At 41.8% G+C, this 13,139-nt stretch overlaps 3 protein-coding genes across 4 annotated transcripts in view; all 3 read right to left on the reverse strand.

Moving 5' to 3' along the window:
* Positions 1 to 13,139, reverse strand: part of necab2 (N-terminal EF-hand calcium binding protein 2) — a 521,316-nt gene that overhangs the window by 357,767 nt on the left and 150,410 nt on the right. The gene's annotated exons all lie outside the window — the stretch shown is intronic.
* On the reverse strand, positions 1,608 to 10,348 carry psme3ip1 (proteasome activator subunit 3 interacting protein 1). 2 transcript variants are annotated; one of them, XM_044035775.1, is made up of 8 exons: positions 10,272 to 10,348; positions 8,397 to 8,528; positions 8,199 to 8,297; positions 7,088 to 7,209; positions 4,497 to 4,636; positions 4,321 to 4,400; positions 3,473 to 3,697; positions 1,608 to 2,012 (listed from the first exon to the last, which is right to left on the reverse strand). In XM_044035775.1, exons 2-8 carry the CDS (start codon positions 8,521 to 8,523, stop codon positions 2,008 to 2,010), a joined length of 798 nt encoding a protein of 265 aa, XP_043891710.1. In that variant the 5' UTR covers positions 8,524 to 8,528; positions 10,272 to 10,348; the 3' UTR covers positions 1,608 to 2,007. The 2 variants fall into 2 exon arrangements, with proteins under 2 accessions (XP_043891710.1, XP_043891709.1); XM_044035774.1 differs by having other exon boundaries at positions 1,608 to 3,697.
* exosc6 (exosome component 6) lies at positions 11,238 to 13,048 on the reverse strand. The gene is made up of 2 exons (XM_044035777.1): positions 12,695 to 13,048; positions 11,238 to 11,922 (listed from the first exon to the last, which is right to left on the reverse strand). The coding sequence occupies exons 1-2, from the start codon at positions 12,970 to 12,972 to the stop codon at positions 11,376 to 11,378; spliced, it is 825 nt and encodes a 274-aa protein (XP_043891712.1). The 5' UTR covers positions 12,973 to 13,048; the 3' UTR covers positions 11,238 to 11,375.

Below are 13,139 nucleotides of genomic sequence, written 5' to 3' on the forward strand. Positions count from 1 at the left end.
CACACAAATAATTCAAAACGAAAATAAGACAAGTAGAAAATGATGAAGTGACTTCTTACAAATGACTGAACCTGCTTCTGTATTAGTGTGTGAATGTATATAATTGATATATGGTTAAATCTATAGAGACAATGTGTGTAGTTGGTGAAAAAAAACACTTGCACCTGATCTTTGTGGGTGTAAAAAAAACAACCTACTATAGTGTAACACTACAGTATTTTTTCCTATTAAACGTTGCATCAGAGAAACGCAGCAGAAAAAAGCTCATCCCTCAGCCTTTGAGGTGCCAGCGTGGATTCCTCCTCTCTGGTTTGGTGCTGCTGCCTTTCTCATGTAAAAAGGCTCGCGTTTGCCGCAGCTCAAAGCTCAAATCCTGAACCTGATATTTCCGATGTGTATGTTGTTTTTATCATCTGTTGCCATGGCAACTCCTTTCACAGCTCCACCAGAAATACTGAGCCACATCTGATGGTGAAGCGGCTGCCACGGTGTCGTCAGTGAAGTGTCCTCAGACAAACCAAAAAGCTTGTTAGCGGCAATGAATGCAGGATAAAATTAACTTCACAGGCTTTGAGTCACTCTCAGTCGCTGGGTGACACACGGCAGAGATGGTTTTTATCTGCTCCAAACATTTGACAAACATTTGGACGGATGAAGTTTGTTAAACGCCATTCAAAGTCTTCAGAAATGTAATATATCGCCCTCGATCAACGAACTTGAGCTCGGCTCCTCATGCACAAATCTGCCTCTGCCATGTTTTAATGAGGACTTGGTGCACTTCCCAGAATCCAATTATCTGAATTAATTTTGATGTGGTTCAATTTTCCACATTAATATGGCCCATTTTCATGTCAACGCCAAAGTCTCCAACTTGTAATTTACCACAGATCGTATTTAAAAAGTGAACAGAATATTCCAGTTTGCCAAAATGGCGGAAAACGGGTACTTACGATACATTGGATTGCCGCCAGGGGGCGACAAAGATCAGATCTCCCGTTTTGAAGCCTCAGGATTCGCAACGTGGCCAGGATTACGTTGACGTTTTTCCAGCCAGGCTCCTATTGGACGATACCTGCTGTCAATCACACTGGTGTCCAATGGGGACGTAATTTATCAAATCAACATTTTGCTGTTGAAGAAGAGCTTTAAATTAGTGACAGACCATTAATGAGACGTTAATAATAAATTCAGTGGACTTATTTTCCACATATATCGCCATTCAAATGGAAAGTGAAACTGTCAGGAACTTTAGAGCGCCTTAATTTGTTAATTAAAATATCAATATTTGACCTGGTGTATCAGTTACAGGACGACGATATGTCACCTAATCGATATTTTGTCCCCTCCCTATCGGTGGCACTGTTGGTTAAAGGTGGAGTGTGTTAGGATTTAGCTATTACACAAACACAGTTAAAAACATGGTGATTTAAATTAGTTATGAAAAACAACATACACTTGGGTAACAGCACACTTAAAAAAAATTATTTATACTTTTATTCCACCTAAATCTTACACACTGCACCTTTAACTGTTAAATTTTTGTGAATTGTGTATCGTGACACACAAAAAAACAACTACACACACACACACACACAGTGAAGACAAAGTACAAGGGGAAAAGCTCTTTATTTCACTGCTCAGACTCGGCAGAAAAAGAACAGTCCAGCATCTTTCCAGCATGATCTTACTTTGAAAAACAAACGACGCATCACATCGCACACACACAAATAAACAAAGAACACACAACATTTTTTCAAACCATTCAAACTCTTTATGTAGCCCAAATCCCGCTCGCTCCTCTGCTGCACATTGCTTAAAAAAAAGGGTGTGAGTCATGTGACACAGTCTATTAGCGCGGTCTCGTCCTTGCTCCACAGCTGTCAATCACTGTTCCCTCAGCCAATAGCACAGCTTGCAGTCGCTGTGGCTTGTGTTGGGATGGGGGGAAGTGAAGGGAGGGGGGGCAGGATGTCGTCAGGGTAGGCAGCGCGGGATTGGTCGCTCGCCTTAAACTGCGTGAGATGTGATTGAGGGAAGGAGAGGAAGGAAGGAAGGAAGGAAGGGTGGAAGGTGTCATGGTTGAGTGCCACAATAGAAATTCAAAACACAACAAATAATAATAATCATAATAAATACACAGATTTAGTTGAAATTTTTTAGATTTTTCTTTTTCTTTACGATGAAATTACTGGGCTGAACGACAGGTCAACTCACAGCTGTGAAAACAACGGGAAAAGCTCAGTGTGTGTTAGTGTTTGTGTGACGACGTACGTGCTAAAAAGAACTAGCATGTAGTGTAAAATGGGGAATAACTGTACTTAGAAACTGAACTGATCTAGTTCGCCAATGCGGTTATTTTGAAGTGCCACAAGGGGGAGTCTGCGTCCTTACTACGCGTTCACCATCGTGTCTATTTTCCACGGGTTCATGTTTGTGCAATTCTAGATCGAAGCTTGCGTATTTTTAAAAGAGAAGATGATTCAACGTCATCGTGGTTTAACTTAGACGGTCTGCTGTCATCGTTTTGTTTAACGTACACACGCGGAAGTAGATGTGTCGTACAGATAAAGCATAAAGTCTGTGACGTTAAAAATCTCACACGATTTTATTATTGCAACTCCTACGCTATGCAGGGCCGCAAAATGAATTCATATCAAATAGGAAAATCGCAATTTGAGATGATAACGACTGGTTATCGCGAAAAACGCATCACGTGATTTTGACACACAAGCTGAAAAATTCAATGTAAGACGACTTGATTAACAAATCAATTACATGTTAATTCATATCTTTAAGTACAATTCTGATTCGCACGATATTATCGGACGTCGGTAAACGCGTAAACACAATCCTTCTTGACTTCTTAGCTGACGCCCTCTACAGCTGTTATTTATGTTTAAATCTGCTGCAACATGAGTATGCGAAAACATTTAAATGTTCATTTTAAAATCCCAAATCATGCAACCCCCAATGAAGCTGTTACATTTCATATCAAAGAAAATATCACAAGCCAAAAACTAGAAATGTCGCTATTAGATATTTCTCCCAAAACAATTGACGCAAGTGACTCGTTTTCGTCAGAACAGTAACGGTAAGAATAATTTGTCTTCACCCCGGTAACGACATTTAATATATACATCTGCTTTTGTAATTAATAATAATAATAATAATAATGATTATACTTAACGTTGCTGTTATTTCTTGCCGTTTGTTTGTACATTAACACAATTTTGGAACCATTTTAATTGCGACGTTGTGATTTTGAGGGGGGAAAAATGATCACGGCATGAAACTTTCTTATCGTTAGTCTGTTTGTGTACATGTTTATCCTGTGTGACGTTATCGATCCTGACCGCTGAAAAACCATTTTAATGTCGGGTAAACATGCTTCAGAGGCCGTGTATGTGTGTGTGTGTCTATCTGTAAGCCCTGCTGTGCCGGGGATACGGCAACAGGATTGCGTCCACGCTACCTTCGCTGTCCGAGCTGCTGTCAGAGTCGCTGCTGCTGGAATAAACGCACAGTCCTGGTAAAACGCCGACGCACACGGCTGCTGCCGGCAGGTGAACCACGCCCTCACTGGAGGTCAGGGGAGCCGAGGTGGTCTTCGCCGTGAGGCTGGGGACTGTCTGCTGATCTTCAGCTCCCCCTGATCCTCTTCTTCCTCCTCCTCCTGCTCCTCCTCCTCGCTCCTGCTCTAAACAGCACAACACCCTGTCAGACTCGGTGGCTCATTTGCAAAAGGTCAGGCACGAAATTTAGAAGAGCAAAGAAACTCTGAAGTTGGCGTGCGGGGAAAATTAGTTTAATGGAGAGTGACTGATGCAAAGGTTAATGCTGCAGGATAATGTGACCAAACTCAGTGTACTGGAAACAAACAAGTTTGTAAAGATATTCACAACCCCACACACACACCAAAGTCCACAGAGAAAATCAGCGTTTTTAATCTCATAGGGGTCACAGGAGACGCAGGTCTGCTGCTGCCTCGTGTGGTGAGTTTGTGTCCCTTAATTTAATCCGATTTTAAGGATTTTCAAACTGTTATCTCACAGAATGACACTCTGTGGACTTTGGTGCAGGGAGTGAGTGGTTTACAAAGAGACACAAACTTCAGTTTCTCATTGTAAATGTGAGATAAAGCAGTGAATGTACTCTTAAGATTTGGTGAGTCAAAGGCACAGCAGCGTACTTAAACCAAATTCTGCAGTTGCCTTCAACGTTATGGAGTGTGTGTGATTTTTTTTCACTGTGCACAGAACGAGTGATCTCGCCAAAATTCAGCAGCTGAAGAGCCACTTCAGACGGAGATCTGCAGCCCACCTGTGTGTCTGTCTCCATTTCCTGTTTCCGATGTGACTTCCACCTTCTGTTTCTTACTGCCGTCTGACGACTGGGAGGAACTAGGGGTGAGAGAAGAAGCCATAATTGCTGAATTCAAGCATAACTGAATTGTCAGTGTTGCTCACAGATGAACAAACAGAAACATCGGCGCTTACTTCCGTCTCTTGACGGCTCCGACCAATAGATGGGCCTGAGACAGGTGACTCGTCCTCTGCTCTGAACCTGAATGTTTTGGCGCCGCCTTCTTCTCAGGCTCTTTGCGGCTTTCAGTGGACGCTTGCTTCACGACAGCGCTGTGTCAGTGCGGGGTTAAGTTAAATACACCATAATCGAGGCTCAGGGACAAGTAGAAACATAGGAGATCCACAAAACCCATTCAGCTAAAGTTTATGGTCTTGTCCTCTCTTTTTTTCCCCAGAAGAGCCATTTAATCTCTTCGTCACTGTGCTGGAAAATGTGGCACAGTTCTGCGAGACTAAGAAAAGCAGTGGCACAGATAAAGAGGCTAAAACAAGGAAGAGGAGATAGACGGAGCTCGGGAGACATGAAACAGGGTCGAGATGCAGAGACAGTAGGAGGAGGACAGCCCCACACACACACGCACACGCACACGCAAGGTGAAAGACAGAAGTTAAAACAGATTAAAAACAGGTGGAAGGAAACCAACAGATGTAAAATCAGGGATTACACTCACTAGCCACTATGTTTCTAATCACTGATTAAAACTAGAGGTCGACTAATATGGGTTATCTTTAGAGGTCAGGACAGCCAACATATTTTTGGTCCACATACTTAGCAGATTTTCTTTTTCTTCCACCATCTGATATAAAATATAACGGTTTAATGATAACAAATACAAAACATTCCCTAACTTCACAACCATGTCTGCCATTCAGTGCGATTATACACTGTATTTTCAATAAAAAGAAACAGGAGTACCTAACAAAGTGGCCGAGTTTACAGATGTGCGAGGATAAAACACGAGCGGCGCAGATGTTTTCTTGCATTAACCGAGGTCTACACGTGTGGACGTGCTTTTAAATCGTCGCCGTAGTTACCAGCCCTATGATACAGTTTCCACGACAACCCTTTTTCATCCTCATCATCCGCAGACAGACCTGTCTGTCAGGGATCCGTCTGCCTGCAAAGACAGAGAGAGAAAGAGAGAGAGTGACGGCACGGAGCAGAGGAGCACAAAGAGCGACAACTTACCGAACAAACTGTGAAATGTGAGCACACAAGGATTTAATGGAGTTGTAGCTACTTCACTTGTCTGTTTAAATTCTCAGTTATCAACGGTATCAGTGAGACAAAGAACAAAACCAGGGCACCGACTCTATAAAAGCTGTTTTTATTACAAAACCCACATGAAAAAAAACAACTAATAGTCGAGTTTCCTGCTCTTAGCGACTAGGTGTGAATCACAGGTTACCTCACGATACGATCTACAATACCAATAATACCGTAATACAACGGTTCTGGACTCAATCGTGATAACAAAATGTTAAAGTTAGTGCAGGATTTCTCTCTTATTCACAACAGAGAGAACAAGGTGCATAAAGTCTATGTATTTGAACATGGACGGAGCATCTCTTAATGTAGCTTTATCCCGCTGTAAACTCACAGTTTCCCCCTCATTTGAACAGCGACGTCCGGGCGAGTGAAACTGGCAGCAACTCTTTACTTTAGAGCACCTTGATGTGCTAATTAAAATATCGATATTTGCCCTGGAGTATCTGTTATCGCAAGGACATGGCTGACGATATTTGTCCTTTAGTAACACACAGGCACAGTTCTCGCCTGCTGCTGCTGCTGCATAAACACAGATAGTAGTACAGAAGGTGTAACTGTGTGTAATGTATGCATGATTCAGTCCCAGCAGGAGCCAGCCAGGACTGTGCTGGAAAAAACGGGGGCCCCGACTACGTGCCAACCGCGCATAAAGCTGCTTATCATACATGAACCCAGGGACCCCGCGTGTTGGCAGCACACCCGCCGTGTCCTTCTGTACGTATGACGCGCACACGCACAAGCATCACCTGGAAAAACGGCTTCAACTGCTTCACTTGAGGCAGATACATGGACGTGGAGGAAGCGAGAGCGAGAGAGAGAGAGACGTCGCTCCGCTACAGAAATCACACTCGTCACGAGTGACGGTTACTTCAGGGACCAGTCTGTGCGGGACATCTGGCTCTCAGCTCCCTCTCTACTATCACATTTTTACAACGTGACTCAATGTGACAAGTTTTTCTGCGACTGGTGGTAAAAAATCTGTCATTGTGCCGTCAATTACCCGTGCCGTCGGTGAATGATCTTTAATTTTAGCTACTGAGTGTGGAAAACACTAAAGATCAGCTGATTTCACAGATGTTAAAATAATGTCCTGGTTTTTGTATGTTTCAGCAAAATCAATAGTATCGGGGCATATTAATGTTTTATCAAGGAATATAGCAGAAGAAATGCACCGTTAATGGAATTAGTTCGCTTTTTGTCCTGTTCCACAAGTAGCACGTAACGTTTGGCAATACTTTGTATTGAACGTTTCAGGTTAAACAAGCTGTTAATTTCACTATTTAATACTAATTTCCAGAGCTACTCTTACCCCCAAGTGTTTTTTGCAACTGCTGTGACTTCCTCGACATCTCATCGCTTATTTTAAATCAACTAAATCCGTCATGGCTCGCTGAAACGATGAAACAAACAAACTGACTAAAACGTGTACAACAAACACGAGATGAAAGGATATTCTGTATTCCAGCAGTTCCTGCTTCTCCTCGTCCCTGCGTTGCTTCTCCACGAGGCACTGTTGCCGGGAGACCTCGTCCAGGAAGCTGGTCTCATCGTCGTCCAATCCTCTCACCATGTTCTCTGTCGCCATGGAAACAAACATGCTCTCAAAACATGGCAGCAAAGTCAGTGCATTTATTTTTTTTTTTTACCCCACCACCACCAGAAAACAAACCATAATAATAGCGCGCTTTCAATCAATGCACATGTAACCTTCATGCAGTGTAAAAGGGAAAAACCTTGAAAAACAGCGTAACATAACATTTTCACATCAGTTAATTGACTTATTTGACTCGATTTAGCTTCTGTAATGATAAAATTAGACGTAGATTACAAGACGTACAAACAGTGACGTCAAAAGAACAACATTTTCCCTCTGAAAGCTCTATTAGGAAGAAATACCGAAGCACAAAAACCTCAACTATTTCTTAAATATATAATTATATGTTGTATATAATTAATCAAATACTGTGTTTCCTCAGTTACTTTCTCGGTGTGTTTTTTCCACCACAGGAACTATTCACAGTTAGCAGTTACTTTATGAAAAATGTAAAAGCATAAGGAAGGTGTCTGTCAACCTTTATATGAATTAATCATAGAGAAAACACTCAGAGAGCATAAAGCATCCAGAGGTTTCATCTTGGTAGAGCTCAAACATCTTTTTTTTCTCTCTCTCTCTCTCTCTCTTTTACTGTGACTTATCTATACTACTTTGTTTTTTGTTTTTACTTGAAAATACAGACTCATTTTGCACAAAGTTTTGGCTCTGAAGCAGAAGTGACCATTCTGGTGTTACTGCTAACAAGGAACAATACTTTTCGTTCACAGCCGATACGAACCGATCAGGAAGTGCCTCATCGTTTTCCTAAAATCACCATTTCCCAGAGAAAATTGGGCCTACATCTTTTCAAACTTTTTCAATTTTGTGGCTCTAAAATGCCGGGGTAGTGAGGACGGCAGACGTATGAGAAGCAGAGGGGGTTTTTTTTTAATCAAAAATAGTGAGTAATGTGAACGTAGCCTCAGATTTAAAATGGCAAAGAAGGAGACACAGACGAACAAGGACCCACTGAATTTGAACTGCTCCTCAAATTCCTCCTGCTTCTTGTCTTTCTGCTCCTGTAGTCGCTCAAAGAGAGAACGCGGGTCATACGCCTCCTCTGGTGCCTCTGCAGAAACAAACAAACAAACAAACAAACAAATATGATGGATGAATAAACAGCTGTGTGTAGACATTTTTGGACCTGTGTGTGTGTGTGCAGTCTTACCCTCTGGGTCGTCAGGTTTCCTGACTTTCTCCCACTCCTCCTGCCTTTGCTTCCTCTTCTCATCGAGCTCCGCTTCGGTCACAAACTTCCTGCTGAGGTCGACGCCCGCTGTCCCTCCCCCTTCCATTTCAACTTAACAAACACACACATACCATATTTAAGATTATTATCCCCTAAAAAGATGTTTTGTAGCAGGGTGGATACTGGGCATTGTCTATTCACCACGGACAATGATAGACTCAGAGGTGAAGAGGTCAGCTCAATAGCAGCAGTAGTCAATGGTGAACCTCTGGGTTTCGTTTCCACGCCGACTATGTTTAGATTTAATTGATTTGAACTAGGTAGTTCAGTAAAAGTAATCAATCTAATCCATTACGACTCAGCTTGTGTCCCCGGAGCAAAGCCATGTGCAACCACTATAATTGACCACTGCACAAAGCCATTATTCAGCTGAGATTATTGTTGTTATAGGTTTCTATTTCTACAATCACATTTATGCTTTACCAGTTTTACATCTGAATATCATTCTAATTGAATGAATGTGTGTTTAATATTTTTAGGTTTTCTCAATTGCAGTGAGTGCCATTGCATCTTTCTAAAAAATATATATACTGTATATACACATTATATGCAGCAGTACAGCCACAAAGTTACTGATTCAATAATTGATTACCATTAATCTTATAATAAAAGATTATTATGAATAAATAAATAAATGTTTGGCCAAACAAAACTAGTGCGAAGAACAATCTACATTTATCGTAGGTCAAGTAAGTAGTATTTTTCTGTGTATGTATGTATTATATATGAGGACCCACTTTTCAAAAGGTGTATTATTATTATTATTATAACTATTGTGACCCAATTCACAATATAAATCATGTCTAAAAAGAAAAGTGTCTATATCAACTGGTTCCCCAGTCGATACCCAGTGGCCCCTACATTTACTTTATAACAATAAGTTATATTGAACACTGGCCCATCAACAATATTTTCATTATAATAATACATTTGATAATATATAGGCTTGTCTATAGGTGTGTGCATATTTATGTTATTTATATTTTGATGAAGAAAACAAACACTTAACTTTGAAATGGTGTGCAATATCATCCTTAATATTTTTAATTGCAACATCATGATGGACTATCAAGATTTAATTGAAATTTCAAAGCATGCATACATTTGATGATGTGAGCAGTTTAACCGCAATGTATTATTGTATTGTCATTATTATTAATATATTGTCGCTGGGCCACTTACTCCATTTCAGAGTAAGTGTAGGGCCACAGGGCATCGACTGGAAGGCCGCATGTGGCCCGCGGGCCGCGAGTTTAGGGAACTAAACCCATACTAGTGGGGTTTTGGCTCTCCCTTGTGGTCATATTCAGTCATCACAAGCATGGTCAAAAGTAATATGCGGTCTTAAACGACAATAAAATGAACTTGTCTCCAACGAAGAAAAAAGCAGTTTAAACACAAAGCGAGCAGAAGCTTTAGCTCGACTCAGTGCTGTTTAAATGCACTCACACAATCGCACTGGGCTGTATTAGTGTGGCGTTGGCTGCTAACAAAGCGTAGCTTTTAAAGGTAGACAATTAACAAAGCACAATTAGCCGGTGTCACTTGCAATAGAGAGGGAGAATCAATCTTTGGGTGACTGAGTAATAAATCCATGATCACGCAAATCTGCTGCCGCTGCAACCCCTCCAGCTAACGTTAGCATCCGAGCTAAGTGTTCTCGCCGCTCTCCGTGTGCCAAATGCGCTGTCATTGTAAAAACACATTATTTCCGAATGCACAGCAGTCCACACTCACCTTTAAGCTCATAACTAATTGATTTTATGTCCATTTTCTGTGTCAAATTTAACTTACCAGTCGGTGTAATATTACAGCTCCGGATCAATGACGTTTTGTGTTACAGTAAAACCGGCTCGTGACGGATGTTTTTGTGTGACTTTAGTTCCAACTTGATTTTATTCCCCTTTTTATATACTATTTATTTAAGTTGTTGAAAATTATAAATGGGAACAACATTAACGTAGGTAATTAATATGTGCTGACAAATATGAAAGCACAAACATAGAAACAATCCAGGAGTATTCCATCCCGGCCGCATGCTGTTTCACCTTCTCCCCTCCGGTCGGCGCTACAGGACTCTTTACGCCAGCACAACTAAATTGTAAATACACCGTGTACAAATATATTTATTATGTATTGAAATTGTTCCCTGCTGTTGGACAGTAAAGCGGATTCTGACAAAAATAGTTAAAACCTTAAACAAGAGATGAAATAAATGAAATTATGCACATCTGTAGGTCAGGCTCATTATTTTTTTCCTTTTTGTGAAGAAAAGCAATCTGATTTTTGAATTCATTTACCGAGCCAGATATTAAGGCTAGCTGCCTGTTGCTGACCACTGCTTTAAGAGAACAGCCAGATCTGTTGGTGGTGATGGAAGCCATTTGCGTGAAAAAAATAAATGCTTTAAGATGATTTGATTCAAAGGCTTAGTTGGTAGAACGGAGCCCAAAGTGTGCTATGAAAATATCCCTCACATTATTACACAGCCTGAACCATTCAGAGAAGGCAGAATGTATCCATGATCTCAAAGATTTTGAACCTATCATCCAATTCTCCTACTCAATTTGCTTCTCAGTTTGGACATTAATAGGTTGTCTTGATTGTGTGAGTGGCTGATTAGATATTTGCATGAATGAGGACTTAAACAGTACTTACTTACAGGGGCTACTGAACTCACTTGCCACTTTATTTTGTACACTGAAATCATGACCATTCAAGAACAACCCCAAAGGACCAATATCATTAAAAGACTTTACAAAGAGTGCTGGTCGTTTTATTTAACATGAAAACGAGTTTAAACCACAATACCAAACATAGAAAAATAGTTTATATCACTAAAGTAGTGACTGGAGATTGTAAATTAGAAAATCTAAAAACTGTTGGTTAATAAGTCTCTCAGCTCTCTGATGGTGGGGGAGCAGCGCTGCGCACAGCCTTGGCCAGGGCTTGTTGGATGACAGGGTACAGTTTATAACATCCCTCGATGCAGGTCCGAACCCCTGCTGTCAGAGTCTCTTCACTCATTTCTCCATCTGACTGCAGTCCAGAAATCTGGTTCAGGCTGGGGAGGAATGCAACAGTCAGACTGCCCTGGTTCTCGCCACTGACTGAGCTGCAGGTGATTTGCTCGTCGTAAGACGGGTCAACCACATAAGAGACTCCGTCCTGGCAGACGGAGCAACCGAGCACCAGGTCGTACATTTCGATCCCGGCATCTGCGAGAGCAAGGGAAGCACATGTGACTGCGTGGGCCAGAACCGAGCCGCTGTTCTCCAGAACCATCACGTTGACCTCAATCTGAGAGCGGGGGTATTTGTGGAGGCACACTGCCGGCTGCAGACTCTCCAGTAGCATCAGGGAGAAGTCCTTGTCCTGGCTCCCCTGGATCCAGGAGCCCCTCTCCGGGCAGGAGAATGGTGCAAAACGCATGTCAGTTGTCAATCTGGATAAATAGAGAAAGATCCATCAAAGTTTTGACTACATAGCAATTTTAATCACATTTGTGCTGATGAATTTACCACCGAGCCATTTTTAAAAACAACACTGTTAAAGTAAAATGTTGTTGCTGCTTTTATTTACTGTTTTACAGCCTGTGCTTAGTAAACCACTTATAAGATATGTAGGGTGTGTCAATGCCAATGTCATTTTAAGTTACAGTAAATGTTTAATCTGCCATCATCTTCTATTCACAATCAAAAACAATACAAAAAGAATGGGTTTGGTGACATTGTGAAGTTGTGGTCTTAATTTTTTTTTATCTCATTCTATTACCATTGTACATTTTATTGCTTGTTCTAATCCAGATTGTGTTTGTCAGTTGTCAACCTATGGTGCAATAGGGGGTGGAGGCTCAGTGGTTAAGACCCTGTGTGCAAAAGACTTCATGGTCGCAAGTTCAACTCCAACCCTGGCAGGTTGTACTCAATTCCCTTGTAAGTTGCTTTGGATAAAAGCCTCTGCTAAATGACATGTAATGTAACCTTTGGCCCCGCAACTGCTGAGACAAGCCAATTTCCCCGGCGTGGGATCAATAAAGTCTCATCTAATTTACAACCCGGTTATAACGAAGTTTGCATAATAAAGCGACCAATGAAGTGTATATTTAGTAAAATAAACACAATATGAGAAAACGTTGACGGTTCCGGTGTCATACCGGCTATGACTTCAACGTTCTTCCAATATGGTGATTAATAGTAAATACACATTTTAAATACCTTCCGTTTTTCATATCGGTCTCATCTTTCCGCTCGGTTTCTTTGGGGCCATACACGCAGCACATCAGCTTGGTGTTTCCAGCTTCGATGTACGCAGAGCCTTTTGCCTGGCTCACCAGTCCGCACCGGACAAAAACGGGCCGCACGTCCACTTGGTCCCGCTGCCGACCGTCCGCTCTGGGGCCGCGAGGCGGCACAGTGACCGCGGGCTTAGTCGCATACAAGAGCGGGCTCTGGGACACTTCTGGGCCGCGTACACGTTTGGTGTCAGTCGGCATGGTTATGGTGCAACGAGACGAGCGGGTTTCAAAACAGCAGCAGAAGAAGCGTGTGTCCCGACCAGGTCCTGCGCGAAATATGTTCCCACTAAAGCACAGCAGACAGAGAATAGTTCCGCCGAAGGAAAGCGATGCCTTCTTCTTTTTTGAGGTTTTATTCATTGATA

This window comes from Solea senegalensis, linkage group LG10 (genome assembly GCF_019176455.1).
Source record: "Solea senegalensis isolate Sse05_10M linkage group LG10, IFAPA_SoseM_1, whole genome shotgun sequence".
Classification (NCBI taxonomy): domain Eukaryota; kingdom Metazoa; phylum Chordata; class Actinopteri; order Pleuronectiformes; family Soleidae; genus Solea; species Solea senegalensis.